The sequence below is a fragment of the Ornithorhynchus anatinus genome, chromosome 3 (assembly GCF_004115215.2).
Source record: "Ornithorhynchus anatinus isolate Pmale09 chromosome 3, mOrnAna1.pri.v4, whole genome shotgun sequence".
Lineage (NCBI taxonomy): Eukaryota > Metazoa > Chordata > Mammalia > Monotremata > Ornithorhynchidae > Ornithorhynchus > Ornithorhynchus anatinus.
In genome coordinates, this window is record NC_041730.1 from 2,379,959 (window position 1) to 2,402,998 (window position 23,040).

The 23,040-nt window shown below is 55.5% G+C and overlaps 1 protein-coding gene across 14 annotated transcripts in view; it reads right to left on the reverse strand.

The window, feature by feature from the left end:
* BRSK2 (BR serine/threonine kinase 2) overlaps window positions 1-23,040 on the reverse strand; it is a 220,570-nt gene that overhangs the window by 24,722 nt on the left and 172,808 nt on the right. For 9 of the 14 annotated variants that reach the window (XR_003757814.1, XR_003757815.1, XM_029059706.1 and 6 more), the window contains 9 exons: window positions 21,243-21,389; window positions 19,455-19,486; window positions 18,818-18,982; window positions 17,455-17,552; window positions 15,256-15,406; window positions 12,835-12,900; window positions 8,464-8,487; window positions 7,164-7,224; window positions 3,185-3,392 (listed from right to left, as the gene is read on the reverse strand). Coding sequence is in view for 10 of the 14 variants with exons in the window: in XM_029059706.1 (XP_028915539.1) it covers window positions 3,185-3,392; window positions 7,164-7,224; window positions 8,464-8,487; window positions 12,835-12,900; window positions 15,256-15,406; window positions 17,455-17,552; window positions 18,818-18,982; window positions 19,455-19,486; window positions 21,243-21,389 (952 nt within the window). In the remaining 4 variants the exon portion in view is untranslated. The remainder of the gene's footprint in view (window positions 1-3,184; window positions 3,393-7,163; window positions 7,225-8,463; window positions 8,488-12,834; window positions 12,901-15,255; window positions 15,407-17,454; window positions 17,553-18,817; window positions 18,983-19,454; window positions 19,487-21,242; window positions 21,390-23,040) is intronic. The other 5 variants (XR_003757816.1, XM_029059698.2, XR_003757818.1 and 2 more) reach the window with 3 other exon arrangements.

The following is a 23,040-nucleotide window of genomic DNA, read 5'->3' on the forward strand; positions in this document are numbered from 1 at the left end:
ATGGAATAGTTGGGGAAGGCCTCTTGGAGGAGATGCGAACTTGCTTACGGTGCCTCAAGTCTCATCTGTCTCCCTTCTGACTTCTCGCCCATGTCCTGCCTCTGGTCTGGAACACCTTCCTTCCTCCTATGTGACAGACAGTGACTCTCCCCCTCTTCCACATGTTATAATAATAATGTTGGTATCTGTTAAGCGCTTACTATGTGCAGAGCACTGTTCTAAGCGCTGGGGTAAATACAGGGTAATCGGGTCGTCCCACGGGAGGCTCACAGTTAACCCCCATTTTACAGATGAGGGAACTGAGGCACAGAGAAGTGAAGTGACTTGCCCACAGTCACACAGCTGACAAGTGGCAGAGCCGGGATTCGAACCCATGACCTCTGACTCCGAAGCCCAGGCTCTTTCCACTGAGCCACGCTGCTTCCTCCGAGAGGCCTTCCCTGACTGAGCACCCCCTCTCCTTTTCTCCCGCTCCCTTTCTTCATCCCCCCTCCCAGCCCCACGGCACTTATGCCCCATCTGTCATTTATTTATTTCGATTCATGCCTGTCATCCTCCCCTCTAGACTATATGTTCACTGTGGGCAGGGAATATGTCTGTTTATTGATGATGTGTATATATCTAGGATTCTGTTTATCTATTTTGATGGTATTGATGCCTGACTACTTGTTTTGCTGTCTCCCCCTTTTAGACCGTGAGGCCGTTGTTGGGCAGGGCTTGTCTTTATCTGTTACCGAATGGTACATTCCAAGCACCTAGTACAGTGCTCTGCACACAGTAAGCGCTCAATAAACACGAAATGAATGAATAAATGAATGTTGTACTCTCTCAAGCACTCAGTGCAGGGCTTTACACACGGTAAGCACTCGATAAATTCGACTGAATGAAAGATGTGATTTGAATAAGGCTTTGAGGGTGGACAGAAGGAGGCCAGTTGGAAGCTGGAACTTTGTCCCCTTAGTGACAAATTGATTCTTATTGATTTTAAAGTCTTCGAGGGTGACATTTTAAAGCGCTCCATCATCTCTCTCCCCCTTCTACCTCAACTCAGGGATCTACTCCAGCCCAGCCTACAAACTCCACTCCTCTGGCGCCAGCTTACTCCCTGTGCCTCGATCTCGTCTATCTCACCGCTGAGCCCTTTCCCACATCTTCCCCCTACCCTGGAACTGCCCCCATAAACACCAAACCACCACAGGGTCCAAAATGATTAACTTGTATCTACCCCAGTGCTCAGGACAGTGCTTGGCACATAGTAAGCACTTAACAAGTACCGTAATTATTATTAGAAAAGGAAGTGTGAATGGAATTCCAAGATCAGAGGGGACAGGGGACCCTGCCATGGGATCCTAAAGGGCCTAACGCAATGGAGATCAACATGGCTAGCAGCATGGCTTAGTGGATAATAATAATGTTGGTATCTGTTAAGCGCTTACTATGTGCAGAGCACTGTTCTAAGCGCTGGGGGAGATACAGGGGAATCAGGTTGTCCCACGTGAGGCTCACAGTTAATCCCCATTTTACAGATGAGGTAACGTAACTGAGGCACAGAGAAGTTAAGTGTCTTGCCCACAGTCACACAGCTGACAAGTGGCAGAGCGGGAATTCGAACCCATGACCTCGGACTCCCAAGCCCGGGCTCTTTCCACTGAGCCACGCTGCTTCTCTAGCCACGCTGCTTCTCTAGCACAGGCCTGGGAGTCAGAAGGATGTGGGTTCCAATCTGGCTCTGCCACTTGTCTACTGTGTGACCTTGGGCAAGTCACTTCACTTCTATGGCCCTCAGTTCCCTCATCTCTAAAATGGGGATTAAGAGTGTGGGACCGGGACCGTGTCCAACCCGATTATCTTGTACCTACCCTGGCACTTAGAACTAGTGCCTGACACACTGTTAGTGCTTAACAAATACCGTTATGAATGTTATTATTATTACTATTATTACTAACGCCTGGCCTAACCAGCAGTTATTCCTGGCCCCAGGGGTGGTGGCTTTATGCAAGGCTACTTTACCATGTCCACTGGGCAGAGCCAGTGACTGTCCCCCTCCCAGTCCCACAGCACTCATGTCCATATCCATAATTTATTTCTACTAATGTCTGTTCCCCCCTTTAGACTGTAAGCTCGTTGTGAGCGGGAACATGTCTGTTATATTGTCCTACTGGACTCTCCCAAGCGCTTAGTACAGTGCTTTGCACACAGGAACAGCCCAATAAATGCAATTTGCTGACTGGCTAACGTCTGTCTCCCCCTCTAGACTGAAAGCTCGTGGTGGGCAGGGAATACGTCTGTTATATTGTCCTACTGGACTCTCCCAAGCGCTTAGCACAGAGCTCTCCTCAAACACGATTGACTGATTGACTGATGGACTGTGAGAAGTTTGGGGTCCTAGTCTGGGCTCTGCCCCACCCTCTCTGGTCCCTCTAGACCGCAAGCTCGTTGTGGGCAGGGACTATGTCTGTTTATTGTTCTCTTGTCCTCTCCCAAAGGGAAGCAGGACGCCTATCAGAAGGTCACGGGTTCTAATTCCATCACCTGCCTGCTGTGTGACCCTGCGGTCTACCCTAAATCCCTCCTGCTGCAGGGGAAGCAGAATTGATACCTCTGATTCCCCCTCCCCTTGTATCCTGCAGTTTCTGGCGGTGGAAGTGGGGCGATCCCAGGAAGCTGTGCCGTGGCCGTACGACCCAAGGCAGTCTACCCTAAGTCGCTCCCGCTGAAGAGGGAGCGGTGCGGAGGGGAAGACGGAGGTGAGGAGGTGAGAGGTGCCCCTTTACCCTGCAGTTTCCGGCGGTGGCAGCGGGGCGATCCAGAAAGCCGTGCCACCATGACCGTATAACCCAAGACCACCCCTCTACCCCCAAGCAGTCTCCCCTCAATCCCGCCAGCTGCAGCGGGAGCAGTGTGGAAGGGACCACCGTGGTGTGGACGGGGCGATGGAAGAGGGGAGATCCGAGGAAGGTGTGCTCTGGCGGTACGCCCCAAGGTCCTCCCCCCCGCCGGCCGTCTACCCTCAATCCCTCCGACCGCAGGGGACCACCGCGGGCGCCCCCTCTTCCCTGCAGTTTCCGGCGGTGGCAGCGGGGCGATCCAGTAAGCCGTGCCACCGTGGCCCACCACCCGAGACCTCCCGCCCCCGGGCAGTCTCCCCTCGATCCCTCCGGCTGCGGGGGAGGCGGCCCTTTACCCTGGAGTTTCCGTCGGTGGAAGCGGGGCGATCCGAGGAAGCTGTTCTTGATGGAGTTGAGGCGCGTCCTCCAGGGCACCCCGCCGATGCTGGGGCTGGACGGAGGCGTGGGGTTGGGGGTGCCCGCCGGGCTCTCCTTCGGGGTGTGGACGGGCGTTCCCTTGGGGGTAGGGAGGGGACTGCCCCTCGGAGAGGGGTGAGGGGTCACCTGTATGGTGGGGATAGATTTGGGGGCCGGGTCAGCGGCGGGGGTCCCGGAGGTCCCGGGGGCGGCGGTCGGGGGTCCGGAGTGGCCGGCGGGCAGCGGGTTGGAGCGGGTGGACTGGAGGGGCTTTTCGGTCAGCTTGCCCTTGGACGGCAAAGTCTGCGTCTTGGGGTTGGGCTGGCCGGCGGGCTTGGGTTTGGGTTTGGGTTTGGGCTTGGGGTGGTTGGGCCCGGGGCCGGGGCCGGGGCCGGGGCCGGGGCCGGGCCTGGAGGCGGGCCTGCAGGCCTGGGGGGCCGGGCAGCCCGGCTGGGACCGCCAGCAAGGGGCCACCTCCGCCGGGCCGGCCGCCGGCAAGAACAGCCTCCGCATGGGCTGGGAGGACGGGGCGCGGAGCCGGGGCCCGGGGGGCGGTGCACGGGGGACGGACACACACGGAGACAGGGACAGAGACAGAGACAGAGGAAGGGGGAAAGGGAAGGGAAGGGGGAGACGGAGAGGAAGGCCAGGGAGAGAGGAAGGGGGAAAGTGAGAGGAAGGGAGAGAGAAGGAGAAAAAAGGGGAGGGGGAGGGGGAGAGAGAGAGAGAGAGAGAGAAAAGGGGAAAGACGAACAGAGAGGAAGGGGAGAGAGAAAGAAAGAGAGAGAAAAGGGAAGACAGAGGGGAAGGGGAGAGAGAGGGGGTGAGAGAGAAGGGGGAAGAGAGAGGGAGACAGATAAAAAGGGGGGGAGAGAGGGGAAGGGAGAGAGAGAAAGGGGGGGAGAGAGAAAAGGGAAGAGAGGGAGACATAAAAAGGGGGAGAGACAGGGGAAGGGGGAGAGAGAGGGGGGAAGAGAGAAAGAGGGGGAGAGAGAGGGAGACAGAAAAAGGGGGAGAGAGAAGGGAAGAGGAAGAAAGAGAGAAGAGGGGGGAGAGAGAGAAGGGGGAGAGAGAGGAAAGGTAAAGGGAGACGAAGGAGAGAGAGTGAGAGGAAGGAGAAATACGGGAAGGGAAAAGAGAAAGAGGAAGGGGATAGAGAGAAAAGAAGCGGGGAAGAGAGAGAAGAAGGGAGAGAGAGGAAGGGGGAGAGATGGGGCACAGAGAGGCACAGCATCCAAAGCACATTGGGAAAGCCACAGCACAAAAGAAGATGAATTGGGGTGCAAACCATCCATGGCGAGGGGGGAGTCCCGGGGGCCACCCAGCGCAGACAGCGGAGGTGAGGGAGGGGGGCGGGGGAAGAAGGAGAGGTGGGGAGGGGGAGCGTGGCGGGGGGTGCGCAAAGAAACAAAAAACAGTTGGACGGACAGAAACAGGTAAAAAAGAAAAGAACAAAAGACGTGCAGTTAGCAGGGGGTCGCAGCAGCTTCGGGGGCACACAAGGGGGTGGCCCCCCCAATTCTGGCCCGGCGGGGGCATGGTGGGGGGGGGCACCAGCCCCTGCAAAACCACTGGAGGGAGGAAAAATCAATTCGAAATGCTGGGAGGAATGGCGGGGGACGGGAACCAAGGAGAAAGACCCTACACACACACACACACGCACACACACAGCTGATGACCACCTAAAAACCCGCCTCCTCCAGGAGACCCTCTCTGATCTCCCTGGGGCCTTGTCACTCTCCCAGCGCCACCGGACTTCGCTGAGATTTGTTTGACTGTGATGGTCACTGGATTTAGCTGCGGTCTGTACGTGATTGGTAATAATTATAATAATCATTGTGGTGTTTGTTAAGCGCTTACTGGGTACCAGGCTGGGCTGGATCCGAGCAAATCGGGTTGGCCACAGTCCTTGTCCCACGTGGGGCTCACAGTCTCAATCCCCATTTTACCGATGAGGTAACTGAGGCCCAGAGAAGTAAAGTGACTTGCCCAAGGACACGTAGGAGACAAGTGGCCGAGGTGGGATTAGAACCCATGACCTTCTGACTCCCAGGCCTGGGCTCGATCCACTAGGTCAGGCTGCTTCTCTAGTCACTGGATTTAACTGAGGCTTGTCTTTGACTGGTCATCGGATTTAGCTGAAGTCTGTCTGTAGTTGGCCACTGGACTTTGCTGAGGTTTGTCTGTGATTGTTCACTGGACTTTGCTGAGGTTTGTCTGTGATGGGTCACTGGATTTTGCTGAGGTTTATCTGTGATTGTCCAAAACATCCCCATGTCTCCCCCATCCTAAAAAAAAGGCTGTCTTGACCCCACGTCTCCCTCCAGTGATCACCCCATCTCCCACCTACCATTCCTCTCCAAACACCTTGAACGAGTCTTCTACACCCGCTGTCTATTTCCTCTCCTCCAGTTCTCTCCTTGACCCCCTCCAATCTGGCTTCCGTCCCCTTCACTCCACCGAAACTGCCCTCTCAAGGGTCACCGATGATCTCCTCCTTGCCACATCCAATGGCCCCTCTTCCATCCTCCTCCTCCTCCTCCATCTCTCAGCTGCCTTCGACACTTTGGAAACTGCTCCTGGAAACATTATCCAACCTCGGCTTCACTGCCTCTGTCCTCTTCTGGTTCTCCTCATCTCTCTGGGTGCTCTTTCACAGTCTCTTTGGAGGGTGCCTCCTCTTCCTCCCACCCCCTAACTTTGGGTGCCCTCCCCCCGAAAAGATTCAGTTCTGGGTCCCCTGCTATTCTCCATCTACACCCACTCCCTTCGAGAACTCATCTGCTCCCTTGGGTTTAATTACCACCTCTTTGCAGATGATTCCCAAAGCTACCTCTCCAGCCCTGATCTCTCTCCCTGTCTCCAGTCTCGCAGCTCCTCCTGCTTTCAAGACATCTCTCCTTGGATGTTCTGCCGTCACCTCAAACTTAACAAGTCCAAAACAGAGCTCCATATCTTCCCACTCAAACCCCATCCTTTCCCTGACTTTCCCATCGCTGTAGATAGCACCACCAACCTTCCTGTCTCAAAAGCCCATAACCTTGGCACTATCTCTGACTCTCTCTCATTCGACCCACGTTGTCTATCCATCACCAAATCCCGTCGGTTCAACCTTCACAACATGGCTAAAATCCACCCTTTCCACTCCATCCAACCTGCTACCTTGTCAATCCAAGCACTTCTCCTATCCCGTCCGGATTACTGTATCAGCCTCCTTGCTGACCTTCCAGCCTCCTATCTCTCCCCACCCCAGCCCATACTTCACTCCGCTGCACGGATCATATTTCTAAAAAACTGTTCATTCCATGTCTATCCCACTCCTCAAGACCCTCCGGGGGTTGCCCATCTATCTCTGCATCCGACAGAAACTCCTCACCCTTGGCTCCATCCCCTTACCCTTTCCTACCTCACCTCCTCGCATTCCTACTACAACCCAGCCCGCACGCTTCGCTCCTCTAATGCCAACTGGACTTCGCCGACGTCTGCCTGTGATTGACCGCTGGACTTAGCCGAGGTCTGTCTGTCCAGTCGGAGACAATTATTTTGATTCGTTCCCTCACCCGCAACTCATCTAGGGTCATTGATTTAAATCCTGCTCTGGACCCCAGGAGCCCGTGAGCTTCTCGAGGCCAGGGGGCCTCGATTTTAGTTCTGTTTGCTGTCCTCCTCCTTCGCCCTGTCCCCCCGTGAGTTCGGGGGCCTATCCTGGCGAGGCAGGCACTGGCTGTTGACCACCCCTCAGCCCACCAAGGAGAGCCCCCGGGGACTTCCTGCAGTTTGCCATGCTGAAACCAAAGCACGAATGGGAACGGCCAAGCACGGTGAGGCGGGGGAGGGGGCACAACAGCAACCAAAGCGGGGGGAGGGAAGAGGAGGAGGGGGAGGGAGAGGGGAAGAGGGGAGGGTCTCCACGCTTACCCTGGGGCTGCTGAGGGGGCTGGTGGACAGGCCAGAAGATGCTCCGCTGATGGAGCGGGACCTGCGGAGACACAACCAGAAGCCACGACCCTTAGACGTCAACCTGGGGGCAGCGCGGGCATCGCGACGCCCCCTCCCCATCGGCTACCATCCGTCCTTGTCTTTCGGGGGGGGGGCTTCAGGAGGCGAGGGTCGGCGTCCCCAGGTCACCGGGAGTGGGGGTGGGGAAGGAGGGTGGACGGACCCTCTCCTTGGGCGGCCCAGTCTGCCCTCGCCCCCCACCCCCACCCCCACCCCCACCCCCGCTCCTGGCCCGCTGGGGGGGCATCCAAGCACTCACCTGCTCTTCTGCCCTCTGAGCCGGGACCCTCGGAGCTGCCCAGCCCTAGACCCTGGCCCCTGGCCCCTGGGCCCGGACCTTAGCCCCGGCCCTGACCCCCGGCCCCGAACCTTGGTCCCTGGCCCCTGTCGTCGGCGGCGGGGGCGGCAGCACCCAGAAAGTGGGTCAGGACTGAGACCCCCAGGCGGGTTACGACCCTTCCCCACCCCCGCTCCATCGCGCCCCCTCATCCTCGCCTGATTCCCGCACACACGCCCGACCCAGCGCAACGCACACTGCTGGCGGAGCGGGGCTGAGCACCCGCCCCCCCATCCTCCCAAATTCGACCCTGGCGGGGGGCTCGGCCTGCCCCGCCCCCCCCCCAGCCCCCTCCCGACCCTCCCCAGGCACGGAGCTGCTGGCATCCGAGGCGGGGGGTGTCTGGGGAAGGGGTAGGTGACGCCCCCCCTCGCCCCCCACCTCGAGAGCAGGCCGAGACGAGCGCGCCGGGGGTCAGTGGGGCCGAGGGGCAGGGCACAAGTCGCACGCCCCCGATTGGGGAGGGGGCAGTTTCGAGGCGGACCCGTCCGACGGAGACGGTCTAGAGACTCTGGGGGAGCCGGGCGGGGCCGGGGGGAGCCTGCCCCTCGGACCCCTCCCCCGGCACCGTCTGACGCCCCAAACCAAGCGCGGGGCGGCCCCGGAGACCCCTTCCCACAGGGGCCTGCAGCCCCCCGCCCTGACAGCGCCCCGCATCCGAGCCTACAGCATCCTCACGCCCCCAGCACAGACTCCCAGACCGGGGGGGACTGGGGAGGGCGCCAGACACCCCCTCCCCTGATATCCAGATCCCCTAGGAAAGAAAACTCCCGGGGGGCGGGGGCGGGGGTTGGGGAGGGGGTCAGTCCCTCCCCCCCCCAAATCTCGCCTCCCCCAGCTGATCATCCTCCACCCCCGGGTAGAAACCAAACGGGCGCTTACCCCAGTGCACTGATACTGTCCGTCCTCGGAAGAAGGAAAGAGAAGAAGAGAGGGAGGGGAGTTGGGGAAGGGGATTGGGGGCGGGGGGCATGAAAAGCAAAGTGAACCACCAGTTTCACCAGCAAGGATCCGGCCGCGGGAAACGGGGGAACCCACCCCCCTCGGCGGGGTGACGGGGACGACAGTATTCTAGGGAGCAACTCTGCTGCAGCGTCCTCGCCCAAGTGCTTAGCCCAGTGCTGTGCACACTGTAAACGCTTAATCAACACCAATGATTGATCGGAGGGATCCGGACTGGTTGGGAGGCAGAGGGGAGGGGGCTCTCTTTCCCACCCCTAATACCCTATGGGCTTAGGAGGGGTGAGGGGTCGGGGGCCGGAGGAGGGGTGGGCTGCCTTAGGCTGCAGTAGCTTAGTGGGTAGAGCCCGGGCCGGGGAGTCAGAAGGACCTGGGTTCTAATCCCGGCTCCGCCAGGTCTCTGCTGTGTGACCTTGGGCAAGCCACTTTACTTCTCTGGGCTCATGGGGATTAAAACTGTGGGACAACCTGATTACCTTGTATCTACCCCAGCGCTTAGAACAGTGCTTGGCACATAGTAAGCGCTTAGCGAATACCATAATTATTAGTATGTCTGCTGTGTGACCTGGGGCAAGTCCCTTCGCTTCTCCGGGCCTCAGTTCCCTCGTCTGGAAAATGGGGATTGAGACTGTGAGCCCCACGTGGGACGGGACTGTGACCGACCCGATTTGCTCGTACCTACCCCACCGCTTAGTACAGTGCGTGGCACATAGTAAGCGTTTAATAAATACCATCGTTATGATTCGGGTCTGGGCTTGCCGGACCGGGGTGGGGGCTGACCCCGGCCACTCCCCTCCCCATTGTTTCCCTACCCGTGGTGGGCGGGGATTGTCTCTATTGCCGTATGTCCTCTTCCAAGCGCTTAGTACAGTGCTCTGCACACAGCAAGCGCTCAATAAATACGAATGAATGAACGAATTGGGGGAGAGATCGGAGGAGGGGCCGACATACGGGAGGGCACCGAGAGATGTGGAGAGAGACAGAGGCGGATGGAGGGGAGGAGAGAGACAGAGAGAGACAGAGATAGAGAGCCCTGGCAGAGAAAGAAGGAGAGACCCAGGGCCTGCAACCATGAGCGTGGAGAGTCCAGGCCAAAGAGATACTGAGAGATACGAGACGGAGAGACGACGGCGGCTCCCGAGACAACCGAGCGAGATCAGGGCCGGGGCGGGGGCCGGGGAGGGGGTCTTAAAGATGCAGTAAAAACCCTTCCCCTAAAAGGGAAATCCAAGCAGGGGGACGAAGAGATGGAGGGAGGGACACCTGTATGTAAATATATATGTGTGAGTGTGTGTCTTGGGATGGGAGGATGGAATCTGAATGGAGGAAGAGAGTCTGTGTGTGTGTGCGTCTGGGTGAATGTGTGGGTTAATGCTAATAATAGTTGTGGTATTTGTTAAGCGCTTACTCTGTGCCCGGCACACGCTGCGGTGGACACAAGCTAATTAGGTCGGGTCGGACACGGACCCTGGTCTTCATCCCCATTTGACAGATGAAGTCGCTGAGGCCCGGAGAAGTGAAGCGACTTGCCCAAGGCCACCCAGCAGACATGGATTAGAACCCAAGCCTTCTGACTTCGGAGAGGGGCGGGGGTCCGAGTGTGGGAAAGGCGTGTGTGTGATGGGGAGGGAGAACAGGGTCCGAGTGAGGGGACGGGTGTGTGTGTGTGTGTTTTGCTTGTTTTTTTGTTTGTGCTTTGTTTTGCTGTCTTCCCCCTTCTAGTCTGTGAGCCCGTTGTTGGGCTCTCTCTGTTGCCCAATTGTCCATTCCCAGTGCTCAGCACAGTGCTCTGCAGACAGTAAGCGCTCAATCAATACGATTCAGGGAGTGATTGAATGTGTGTGTGTGTGTTACCGTCGAGGGAAGGGCGTGTGTGTGTGAGAGAGAGATGGAGTGGGAGAGCAGAGTCCGAGGGGGAGGAAGGGGATGTGCGTGTGTGTGTGAGAGAGAGATGGGGGGCGGTGGGGGGGTCCAAGTTACCGTCGGGGGAAGGGCGTCTATCTGCGTGTGTGTGTTACCGTCGAGGGAAAGGTGACCGTCCCGGCTTCGGGGATGGTCCTTTCTCCTTGGGCCCGTCCCGCTCCATCCTGGGGGCCCGGGCCTGGGGGAGGGGCGAGGGGCGAGGGTCCGGCGGGGGCTGGGCTGGACAGACGGTCCGGTCCGGTCCAGTCCGGGGCGCGCTCCCCGGAGGGCGAAGATCGGCCGGACCCTCCATCCCCCAGAGCCCCCCCGAGCCCACACCTCCCCACCCCGGGCCGGCCCGGCCGGGGAAATGCGAGGAAAAGCGGGGAGGGGGCGAATCTCCCACCCTCTCCCTCCTCCGTCCCCCGACCCCACCACACACTCACACACACACACGCAAAGAAAGCGGGGATCCGCCTGGATCCTGATCGATCGATCGATTGATTGATTTGAGTCAGAGACCGGGCGTAAGCGAGTCGAGATACTTCTATGACCGTCTGTCTGCCCCTCTAGACTGTCAGCTCGCTGTGGGCAGGGGATGTGCCTGCTTCTTGTTCTAGCGACCTCTCCCAAGCGCTTAGTCCAGTGCTCTGCACCTAGGAAGCGCTCGATAAATACGACCGATTGAATGAATGGGGCAGGGATGATCCTGGGCCAGGGAACCCCCCGTCTGGAGGAAGGGGGAGATGGGGTTTCTTGATGGAGCGGGGGAGGGCGGCATTCCTGGTTTTGGGGGGATCCAGCCTTCTTCCAAACCCACAGCTGATTCGGGTCGTGGAAGGGATTGGGGGAGAAGGGGGCGTCCTGTGAGGATGCAGTATGGCCTAGTGGCTAGAGCTCGGGCCTGGCAGTCAGAAAGACCTGGGTTCTAATCCCTGCTCCTCCACTTGTCTGCTGTGTGACCTTGGGTGAGTCACTTCATTTCTCTGGGCCTCAGTTCCCTCATCTGGAAAATGGGGGTTAAACCTGTGAGTCCAATGTGGGACAGGGCCTGCGTCCAACTCGTTTTTCTTGTATCTAACACTGTGCTTAGAAGAATGCCTGGCATCTAGTAAACGCTAAACAACTATTATTATTATTATTCCGCCCCAAAGGAGCCATGGGGATTTTCAGAAGGGGGGGGGGGGGGTGGCACGGGGATTATTCATTCAGTCAATCGTATTTATTGAGCATTTACTGTGTGTAGAGCACTGTACTAAGCGCTTGGAAAGTACAAATCGGCAACAGATAGCGACAATTCCTAACCAACAACGGGCTCACAGTCTATCCCGCGTCTCCCCCAGCGCTCAGTAAGCACTGCACTGATAATGATAATAATAATAATGGTATTTGTTAAAGGCTTACTAGGTGCCAGGAACTGTACTAAGGGCTGGGGTGGATACAAACTAATAAGATTGGACACAGTCCCTGTCCCACGTGGGGCTCCCAGTCTCAATCCCCATTTTCCAGATGAGGGAACTGAGGCCCAGAGAAGTGAAGTGAGTTGCCCAGGGTCACACAGCAGACAAGTGGTGGAGCTCGGAATTAGAATTTATGACCTTCTGACTCCCAGGCCCGAGCTCTATCCAGTACACCATACTGCTTCTCTAATTATGGTATTTATTAAGCGAATAATAGTAATAGTATTTGTTAATCGCTTATTATGTGCCAGGTACCGTACTAAGCGCTGGGCACTGTACAATGCACTGGGTTACTATAATAATAAGGATGGTATTTATCAAGCACTTACTATGTGCCAAGCACTGTTCTAAGGGCTGGGATAGATACAAGGGTACCAGGTTGTCCCACATGGGGCTCACGGTCTTCATCCCCATTTTGCAGACGAGGCAACTGAGGCCCAGAGAAGTTATGCTTGGCGCAGAGTAAGTGCTTAACAGATGCCATTATTATTATTAAGCGCTTAGTACACTGCTCTGCACATAGTAAGCGCTCAATAAATACTATTGAATGAATTAAGTGAGTTGCCCAGAGTCACACAGCTGACAAGTGGCGGAGCCGGGATGAGAACTCCCGACAAAGGGCTGGGTTACTCTAATAACGACGGTATTTATTAAGCGCCCACTATGTGCCAGGCACTGCTCTAAGCGCTGGGAAGCCCCCTGTGATTCTGCACGGGGTCAGGGGCAGGGGATGTCTCCCTAAGCCTGGTCCCCGGGGGTCCCGGCTCCCCCGAAGGAACTGCATCTTTAGGACTTCGGCTGGGAGAGGGTGGGCCCAAGGGTGGTTGGGGAGCAGGAGGAGGAGGAGGAGGAGGAGGAAGAGGAGGAGGAAGGGGAGAAGGACCAGACTGGACGTGGAGGTGTCGGGGCGGGGGGCGGGGAGGGATAATACCTTTCTTCTTGGTTGAATTTGGGATTGGCTTCGGAGATATCCAGGCTTTTACTGAACATTGCTTTACTACGGTGGGAACAAAGCGAGAAAACACGGTTACTGGTGGGACCCCCCCCGCCCCCCGCCCCCATCCCCCCCCCGGGGGCACGAGGCCGCGCGCGTCCCCGTCCGGCGCGCTCCCGCCACCCCCCCTCCAGCCCCTGCGGGCCGGCCAAGAGGGGGGGAGGTGGGGGAGGGGGCTCGTCCGGGGACGGGGGCGTCGGGCCTGGGGGCGGGGAGAAGGGGGAGGGGGCCGGGGTCCCGTGGAAAATCGGATCCGGGGTCCCCCCCGCCCCCCAAGGCAGAGGGGATGGAAGTCATCCAGCTGGGGGGGGAGAGGGGGCGGGTCAAGACCCCCATCCCCGCCTTCCCCGACCCCGGCCGGGTCGGACGCCCCGACGACAAACGCGAGTCGGCGACTGTGTGCTCGTGGTGGGCGGGGATTGTCTCTCTTTATTGCTGTGGTGGACTTTCCCAAGCGCTTAGTCCAGTGCTCTGCACACAGAAGCGCTCAGTAAGTACGACCGAACGCATGGGTGAATGACCCCCGGACTGCCCGGCGGGCGCACGGACTGTCCGGGGACCCAGGTGAGCCTCATGTGGGACAGGGGCTGTGTTCCAACCAATTTGCTGGTATCCTCCCCAGCGCTTAGTACAGTGTCTGGCACACAGTAAGCGCTTACCAAACACCACAGTTATTATCGCTATTATCATCTCCTACGTCTTTCGGAGCAGGGACTCGCAGGGAAGAAGAGTTGGGGGGGGTCTCAGAGATGTGGGGGCATGGCCTAGTGGATAAAGCCCGGGACTGGGAGTCAGAAGATCGTGGGTTCTAATCCCAGCTCTGCCACTTGTCTTCTGTGTGACCTTGGGCAGGTCACTTCACTTCTCTGGGCTTCAGTTCCCTCATGTGGAAAATGGGAATTAAGACCGTGAGCCCCGAGTGGGACAGGGACTGTGTCCAAGCCAAACATCTTGTATCCACCCCAGCGCTTAGTACAGTGCCTGGCACTTAGTAAGTGCTTAACAAATACCATAATTATTATTTATTATCCATGGGCCAGTTGCAGATGATGGACCACAGAAGGAGAGTCAGAGACTGAGAGGGGAGAGTTGGGGGGTGGGATGGTCTGTGCTGGCTCACTGGAGGAGAGAGGAGAGTCGGGGGGTTGGAAGGTCCATGCCAAGTCATTCAGGAGAGCCAGGGATGGAGAGGGGAGAGTCAGGCGTGTTGGATTATTCATGCTGGGTCACAGGGGGAGAGTCAGGGATGGATAGGGGAGAGTCAGGGGTGTGAAATGGTCCACGCTGGGCCACTGGGGAGTCAGGGACGGAGAGGGAAGAGTCAAAATGAAAAGATCCTTGACAAGAGGGGACAGGTCAACCGACTCTGCTGTATTGAACTCTCCCGAGGATTTACAACAGTGCTCTGCACACGGGAAGTGCTCAATCAATACCAAGACGGGAGCCAAGTCCCTTCCCCTCCCTCTCCCCTGCCCCGGAACAGACACGACCACACATTTGAGGGGGAGGAGGGTAGCCACCTCTTCGGCTCCCTCCCCAGGTTCCTCCCCGTGCCGGCTCGCAGCGGGGTGGAGTCTAGCAACCATCCCCGTCTTCCACCCAGCCGGAGTCCAGGGGTCAGGACCCCCGGGGTCAGGACCCTGCTCCGTCTCCCGGGAATATCGCCCTTTCCCGCCCCGGCCCCCGGTGACCCCCCCGCATCTCCTCACCCTGCCACTCCCTTCCGCTTCGGCCCGGGGACCCCTCCCCAGAGGCCCAGACTCCTTTCCCTGCCCCCCATCCCCGCAACTGTGACCGTCTGATAAGGGTCATAAGAAAAGCACCATGGCCTAGTGGCTAAATCCCGGGCCCGGGAGCCAGAAAGTCCTGGGTTCTCATCCCAGCTCTGTCATTTGTCTGCTGTGTGACCTTGGGTAACTTACTTCACTTCTCTAGGTCTCAGTTCCCTCATCTTGAAAATGGGGATGAAGATTGCAAGCCCCATATGGGACAGGGACTGTATCTGGCCTGATTAACTTGTATCTATCCCAGCATTTAGTACAGTGCCTGGCACAGAATAAGCGCTTAACAAATACCACGATTATTATAGCACAAGCTACAGCTGAGCGAGGGTCCCGGGCTTGGGGATGGGGTCACCCCCTGCCCGATCGCCACCCGTGGCCCCCCAGCCTCAACGCTTTTCTTCGACGGACGCGGCGGTGAGACCCGAGGATGGGGGAGGGCCTCGGCGGCACTAGGCCCGTCCGGCCAACAGGGCACGCACCCCGGGCTCCCGCCGCCCTTCTCCCCGACCCTCCGACTCCCTCCACCCCCATCCCACCACTCCAGCCCCAGTTTGGGGTGTCGGGGAACCCCTACCTCTGGCCGTGCTGAGCCATCTCGATGGCCCTGCGGGCCGGGACAGGGGACCCGCCATCCGTGACGCTCAGGACTTCCATGGACTTGCGTTCTGGCCGACGCTTCCCGTGCCGGTTCAGCATTGGCGAGTCCACGCGCTTCCTGGGAGGGTCTGGGGGGTGGTGGAGAGGGGGCGGGAGGAGGGGCAACGGTCAGCTGCGGCAGAGACACAGTCCCCCGTCCCAGGGTAGGAGGGGGCTGTAGACCCCTGGTGGAGAGGGGTCTGGCTAAGACCAGGCTTCCCCAAGAGGCCTTCCCTCACTAAACCCTCCTTTCCTCTTCTCCCACTCCCTTCTGTGTCACCCTGACTTGCTGCCTTTGTTAATTATAATGATAATAATAATGATGGTATTTGTTAAGCGCTTACTATGTGCCCAAGCACTGTTCTAAGCGCTGAGGTAGATAAGAGGTAATCAGGTTGTCTCACCTGGGGCTCACAGTCTTAATCCCCATTTTACAGGTGAGGCAACTGAGTCCCAGAGAAGATAAGTGGCATGCCCAAAGTCACCCAGCAGACACATGGAGAAATCAGGACTAGAACCCACATCCTCTGCCTTCTAAGGCCGCGCTCTTTCCACAAAGCCACGATGATCTCTTCATTCCCCCTTACTAGCCTTACAAGTCGTGTCTCGTCTTATGACATCAAGTCATCTCCGACCCATAGCAACGCCAAGGACGCATCTTTCCCAGAATACCCCACCTCCATCTGCAGTCGTTCTGGTAGGATACATTTGTCCATATTCCGTAATTTATTTCATTAATTCATTCATTTAATCGTATTTATTAAGCTCTTCCTCTGTGCAAAGCACTGTACTAAGTGCTTGGGAGAATACAATATGAGAACAGATATATTCCTGCCCACAACGAGCTCAGTGTCCTTCTCCCCTCTAGACTGTAAGCTCCATGGGTGCAGGGAATGTGTCTGTTTCCTGCTGCATTGTATTCTCGCAAGTGCTTAGTACAGTGTTTCGCACAGAGTAAGCGCTCAATAAATTAGTATTAAGTGCCATCGAGTGATTTCCAATCCATAGCGACTCCATAGATATACTTTCTCCAGAACGTCCTGTCCTCTGCCATAATCTGTAACCTTTCTAACGGTTCTCCCGTTATCGTTGCTATGGTCTCTATCCATCTAGCTGCCCGTCTCCCTCTTCCACGTTTTCCCTGGACTTTTCCTAGCATTAGTGTCTTCTCTGGAGAATGGAGTTCTCCTGATGCTGTGTCCAAAATATGTTAATCTAAATCGAGTCATTTGGCCTTCCAAAGACCATTCTGGCTTAATTTGCTCCAAAATCCATTTGTCTGTCTTTCGGGCCATCCACGGTATTCACAAAAGCCTTCTCCAACACCACATTTCAAAAGAATCGATGTTCTATCCTTTTTTTATTTCACCGTCCAGCTTTCGGATCCATACATCGCCACTGGAAACACCAGAGAGTTGACGATTTGTATTTTTGTGGCAGTCATTGCCTCAGCACATTTCATGACCTTTTCCAGGTTCTTCACAGCGAGTCTTCCTAACGTTAATCTTCGGCATATTTCTTGGCTATTAGTTCCTTTTTTATTGATTATTGATCCCAGGAGAGAAAAATGTCAACTCAATAAATACGACTGAAGCAGCGCGATGAAGCGGACAGTGCCCAGGCCTGGGAGTCAGAAGGACCTGGGTTCTAATCCCAGTTCCTCCACGTGCCTGCTGTTTGACCTTGGGTGAGTCAATTCACTTCCCTGGGTCTCAGTTCCCTCATCTGGAAAATGGGGTTTGAGACTGTGAGCCCCAGGTGGGACGGGGACTGCATCCAAGCCGATTGGCTTGTACCCCCCTGGGGCTTAGTACAGTGCCCGGCACATAGTAAGTGCTTAAATGAATACCATAATAATAATGAATAATAATTCCCTCTAGGAAAGAGGGGGCTGCAATGCCTCCCGGTGGGGAGAAACCTGGCTGCTCCTCTCTGGGTTGGGGGGTGGGGTGGTTATTCATTCAATCGTATTTATTGAGTGCTTACTGTGTGCAGAGCACTGTACTAAGCGCTTATAGCATCCTTAGGCAGGGACTTCCACCCCCCTACTCATTCCGACCAATATGCGCCACCCCTACCCAGCTGTGGTGTGTGGGGGGAGGGGAGAGGAAAGGAGGGGCTGGGGTCCCCCAGGTACCTATTTCGTTCCTGGGGGGCAGGTGCTCGTCCTCGTGGCTGGGGTATCGCTCTTTCCGGTCGAGGAGGAGGAAATAGATCATCTTCTCCTGGTTTTCCCTGCCGGAGGGGAGAGTTCCGGGAGAAACAGGGGCTTTAGGGGTTTGGGGGGAAGTGGGGTGGGATTGGAGGGTCTCTGGGATCTCCCCAGACCCCCCAGCGGTCACGGGGAGAGGTAGGTACCCCCCGGGTATGGCCAGGGGACAGCTGGGGCTGGACACACCTGGAGGCAGACCTCTGTACTGGACACCACCGGGAGGAGGAGGAAGAGGAGGAGACACATACATGTCCTAACACAGTGCTCTGCACAGAGCTGATGCTCAGCACAGCGTTCTGCCCACAGCTAATGCCCAGCACAGCGCTCTGCACACAGCAGGCATCCTGTATAAGCGGCAAGGGCATGGACTTGTGAGTCACAAGATGTGGGTTCTAATCCCGGCTCAGCCCCTGTCTACTGTGTGACCTCGGGCAAGCCACTTCATTTCTCTGTGCCTCAGTTCCCTCGTCTGAAAAATGGAGATTAAGACTGTGAGCCCCATGTGGGACAACCCGATTTCCTTGTATCTACCCCAGAGCTTAGCACAATGCTCGGTACATAGTAAGTGCATAACAAATACTATTATTATTATTATTATTTTTGTTTCAGTAGGTGCCTGGTACAGTGCTCTGCACACAGAAGGCACCATGTTCGGCGTTCTGCACACAGCCGGTGCTCTGTATAGTGGTCTGAACCCAATAGGTGCCTTTCCTCTCCCCCCAAACCCCAACCCCAAAATACTTATGTCCCTATCTGTCATTTTATTTATCTGTATTGATGTCTGCCTCCCCTCTCTAATTGTAATAATAGTGATGATTACAGTATTTGTTAAGTGTTTACTATGTACCAAGCACCGTTCTAAGCACTGGGGTAGATACAAGGTAATCAGGTTGTTCCACATGGGGCTCACAGTCTTAATCCCCATTTTACAGATGAGGCACAGAGAAGTGAAGTGACTTGCTCAAGGTCACACAGCAGACAAGTGGCGGCGCCAGGATTAGACCGTGAGCTCGTCGCGGGCAGGGAATGTCACTGTTTATTGTTGTATCTTACTCTCCCAAGAGCTCAGCACAGTGCTCTGCACATAGAAAGTGCTCAATAAATGTGATTGAATGAATGCTTGAATACAGTGCTATGCACGGAGCAGGCGGCCGGTCAATACGAAGACTGACCGTGACAAGGGAGGAGCTGGGGAGGACAAAGTGGACCAAGGTGCTGTCCCGGAAGGGAGACTCTTCCGGATGGGAATTGGGTTGGTGTGTGTGGGGGGGTCTCCCGGGGGACTCACTCCTCGGACAGCAGGTCGTGTAGCAGCTTGTTGCGGTCGCGGAAGCAGCCGAGCGAGTGCATGCTGTCCAGCACGTCCGGGTCCATGTCCTCCAGCGACGGCAGTGACCGCAGCTGCACCTTGCGTGGCACGGGCTGCTCCGGTTCCGGCTCGTTCTTACCCCCTCTGAGGGGCACACAGCCGGGTGGCGATGGGTGAAGGGAGAGGGCGTCACTGTGGGGGCCCGGCCGGCGGGGGGAGAACGGGCCTTTGCCCCCGAGTCCCCAGCTGGGTGTGGGCAGTGGGGACCAGCCCTGATCTGCCCTGAAATTCCAACTCAGAACCCTCCTGACCTGTCTGCCCGCTGCCGGCCCAGAAATCCCCACCCTTCCTTGCCAGCTGGAGGAGTTGCCCAGCTGGCACACTAAGGCCCCAGTCAAAGCCGGGCACCGTGCCCCTTTGCCCTGAGGACTGGCAGCAGCCCTGGTGGGGGGGGTGGTCAGGTGACCACAGCCGGGTGAGACCCCTGGGATGCCCAGCTCGCCGCTTGGCCGGAGTGTTTACCGCCCCGTGCCAGCTCGACCAGCTGCCTGGGGGACCCTGGACCCTCCCCACCCCCCCAGACACGACACTGGAGGTCAGTTGGAAAGCTACTTACATGTACCATATGTGTTTCTGAATGTGTTCTAGCTACAAGGAAAGAGAAAGGGGAGTAAGTACAGCGGAATTAATTCGTAATTAATTCAGACAGACGGTATTAATGTCTATCTCCCCCACTAGACTGTAAGCTCATGGTGAGGAGGGAATGTGTCTATTATATTGTTTTACCGTCCCCTCACAAGCTCTTCGTACAGTGCTCTGCACTCAGTAAGCGCTTAAATAAAAATGAATGAATGAATGAAAACAGAAGTCAAGGCCCAGGGACAGGAAGAGCTAAGGACTAATAATAATAATAATAATAACGGTACTTGTTGAGTGCTTACTAGGTGCCAAGCACTCTTCTAAGTGCTGGATATGATACAAGTTAATCAGGTTAGATGCAGTTTCTGTCCCACATGGGACTCACACTCTCATCCTTATTTTACAGATGAGGTAACTGTGGCCCAGAGAAGCAAGGTGACTTGCCCAAGGTCACCCAGCAGACACGTGGAGGAGCCGGAATTAGAACCCAGATCCTTCCGATCCCCAGGCCCGGGCTTTAGCCACTGAGGCCTTGTTGTTTCCTCTAAGCCACGCTGCTTCCTCCATCACTCTGTCTCGCACGTGGCTCACTCTCTAGGTAGGAAGGAGAACGGGTGTTGAAACCCCATTTTACAGATGAGGAAACTGAGGCCCGGAGAAGGTGAAAGGGGCTCTGGCTCTGATTGAGCAGCAATCGGGGAGGGAGGGAAGGAAGGGGGCAGGGACACCATGAGAGACAGTGGGCAAAGCTGGGTCCCGGAGAGGGAGCTGGGTTGAGCTAAGGTAGGGTTGGCATCGGAGAAGGGAGGGCAGGCAAATACGCACACTGGGCATACGGGTGCTCCACCCCTTGTAACAGTCATTCATTCATTCAGTAGTATTTATTGAGCGCTTACTGCGTGGAAAGCACTGTACTGAGCACTTAGAGGAGTACAGACACTATTCCCTGACCACAGCTAGCTTCCAGTCTAGAAAGGGAGGCAGACATTACTAGAAAGAAATTAATGACAGACAGGGACATAAGTGTTGTGGGATTGGGAAGGGGGATGAATAAAAAGAGCATGTCAGGGCGACACAGAAGGGAGTAGGAGAACATTTAAGCTCGTTGTGCACAGATATTGCGTCTGTTATATTGTGTTGTACTCTCCTAAGCGCTTAGTACAGTGAATGTGTCTATTTTTATTCTGTACTCTCCCAATCGCTTAGTACAGTGCTCTGTACACAGTAAGCACTCAGTAAATATGAATGAATGAATGCTCTGCACACAATAAGTGCTCAGAAAATTCATTCATTTAATCGTATTTATTGAGCGCTTACTGTGTGCAGAGCACTGAACTAAGCACTTGGGAAGTACAATTCAGCAGCAGAGACAATCCCTGCCCACAGCGGGCTTGCCTGTCTGTTTTGTTTTGTTGTCTGTCTCCTCCTTCTCGACTGTGAGCTCATTGTTGGGTAGGGATCGTCTCTATCCGTCGCCAAACTGTACTTTCCAAGCACTTAGTACAGTGCTCTGCACACATTAAGTGCTCAATAAATACAATTGAATGAATCAATCAATAGAAGGGGGAGACAGACATCAAAACAAGTAAACAGGCATCAGTAGCATCATTATAAATAAATAGAATTGTAGATATATACAATATAAATGTGATTGAACGAATGAATGAGGAGGCAGCTGGGCTTGACCGGTGGCAGTCGGGGGGAGAGGACGGGGATGAGGTTGGGGTTGGCGGGGCGGTGAGGGGTGTGGGGAAGGGGCCCTCACCGTGAGCCGCTTGGATGAGTCCACCTCGATCATGCCCCGCAGCAGGTTTTGGCAGTCGGGGGGGATGAAATGGGGCATGTGGAAGACGCCTCTCTTCACCTTCTCCAGGAGCTGTCGCAGATTGTCGTCGTCGAAGGGCAGTGCCCCCTGTAAGGTGGGACATGCACCGAGGGTCAACCATCCCTGCTGGGCCCCCGACAACCCAGTGCTGAGTGCCGTGAACCGCTCATTCTCCCTGCCCTCCAGGAGCTTCCGATCCATTCAACAATTAATCAATCAATCTTACTTCTAGAGCTCTTACTAGGTGTAGAGCTCTGTACTGAGCGCTTGGGAGAGGACAAGAAAACAGAGTTGGTAGACACCTTCCCTGCCCACAAGGAGCTTATGCTCTAGAGGGGGAGACAGGCAGTAATATAAATCAACAAATTAATATAAATCAAGTGGAGGTAGGAAGGGGCGAGGTGATTGAAAGCTTTAAAGCCAAAGGTGAGGAGGGACATTCCAGCGGTTTCCCCATCCCAGAGACGTCTGTTCTCTTCCAGGAAATGGTATGCAAGAAGTCATCAAGATACGCTGTCCAGGAAAGAAGGCAGGTAATTGTTATATTCATTCTATCATTTTTATTGAGCGCTTACTATGTGCAGAGCACCGTACTAAGCACTTACGTGTGTCCTTGTGATGGTGAAAGCAGTAGTTATAGTAGCAGCATTTACCGGACATCCACTTATCAATCATTCGTATTTACTAAAGCTTACTGTGTGCTGACTAATAATAATAATAATTATGGTATTTGCTAAGCGCTTACTATGTGCCAGGCACTGTTCTAAGCGCTGAGGTAAATACAAGAGAAGAAGCGTGGCTCAGTGGAAAGAGCACGGGCTTGGAAGTCAGAGGTCATGGGTTCGAATCCCAGCTCTGCCACTCGTCAGCTGTGTGACTGTGGGCAAGTCACTTCACTTCTCTGTGCCTCAGTTACCTCATCTGTAAAATGGGGATTAAGACTCTGAGTCTCTTGTGGGACAACCTGATTACCCTGTATCTACCTCAGCACTTAGAACAGTGCTCTGCACACACTAAACGCTTAACAAGTACCAACATTATTATTACAAGGTAATTAGGTTGCCCCACATGGGGCTCACGGTCTTCATCCCCATTTTACAGTTGAGGTAACTGAGGCACAGAGAAGTTAAGTGGCTTGCCCAAGGTCACACAGCAGAAACTGTATATATTTTCATTACCGTATTTATTTTGTTAATGAGATGTACATCTCCTTGATTCTATTTATTTGCTATTGTTTTAATGAGATGTTCATCCCCTTGATTCTATTTATTGCTACTGTTTTTGTCTGTCTGTCTCCCCCAATTAGACCGTAAGCCCGTCAAAGGGCAGGGACTGTCTCTATCTGTTACCGATTTGTACATTCCAAGCGCTTAGTACAGTGCTCTGCACATAGTAAGCGCTCAATAAATACTATTGAATGAATGAATGAGCCAGGATTAAAACCCACCTCCTCTGACTCCCAAGCCCGTGCTCTTTATGCTGAGCCACATGCTTCTCTAGGCCTTTGGGAGATGGTATACATGTTCCCTGCTCACAGTGAGAGGGGGAGACAGACTTTAATACGGATAAATATAGGATGGATAACAATAATAATAATAATGATAACGGGTACGTCGCCCCCCCCCCCCCCCCAGAAGTCTCCAGTGGTTGCCTATCGACCTTCGTATGAAGCAAAAACTCCTCGCTATTGGCTTAAAGCTCTCCGTCCCTTTGCCCCCTCCTTCCTCACCTCCCTTCC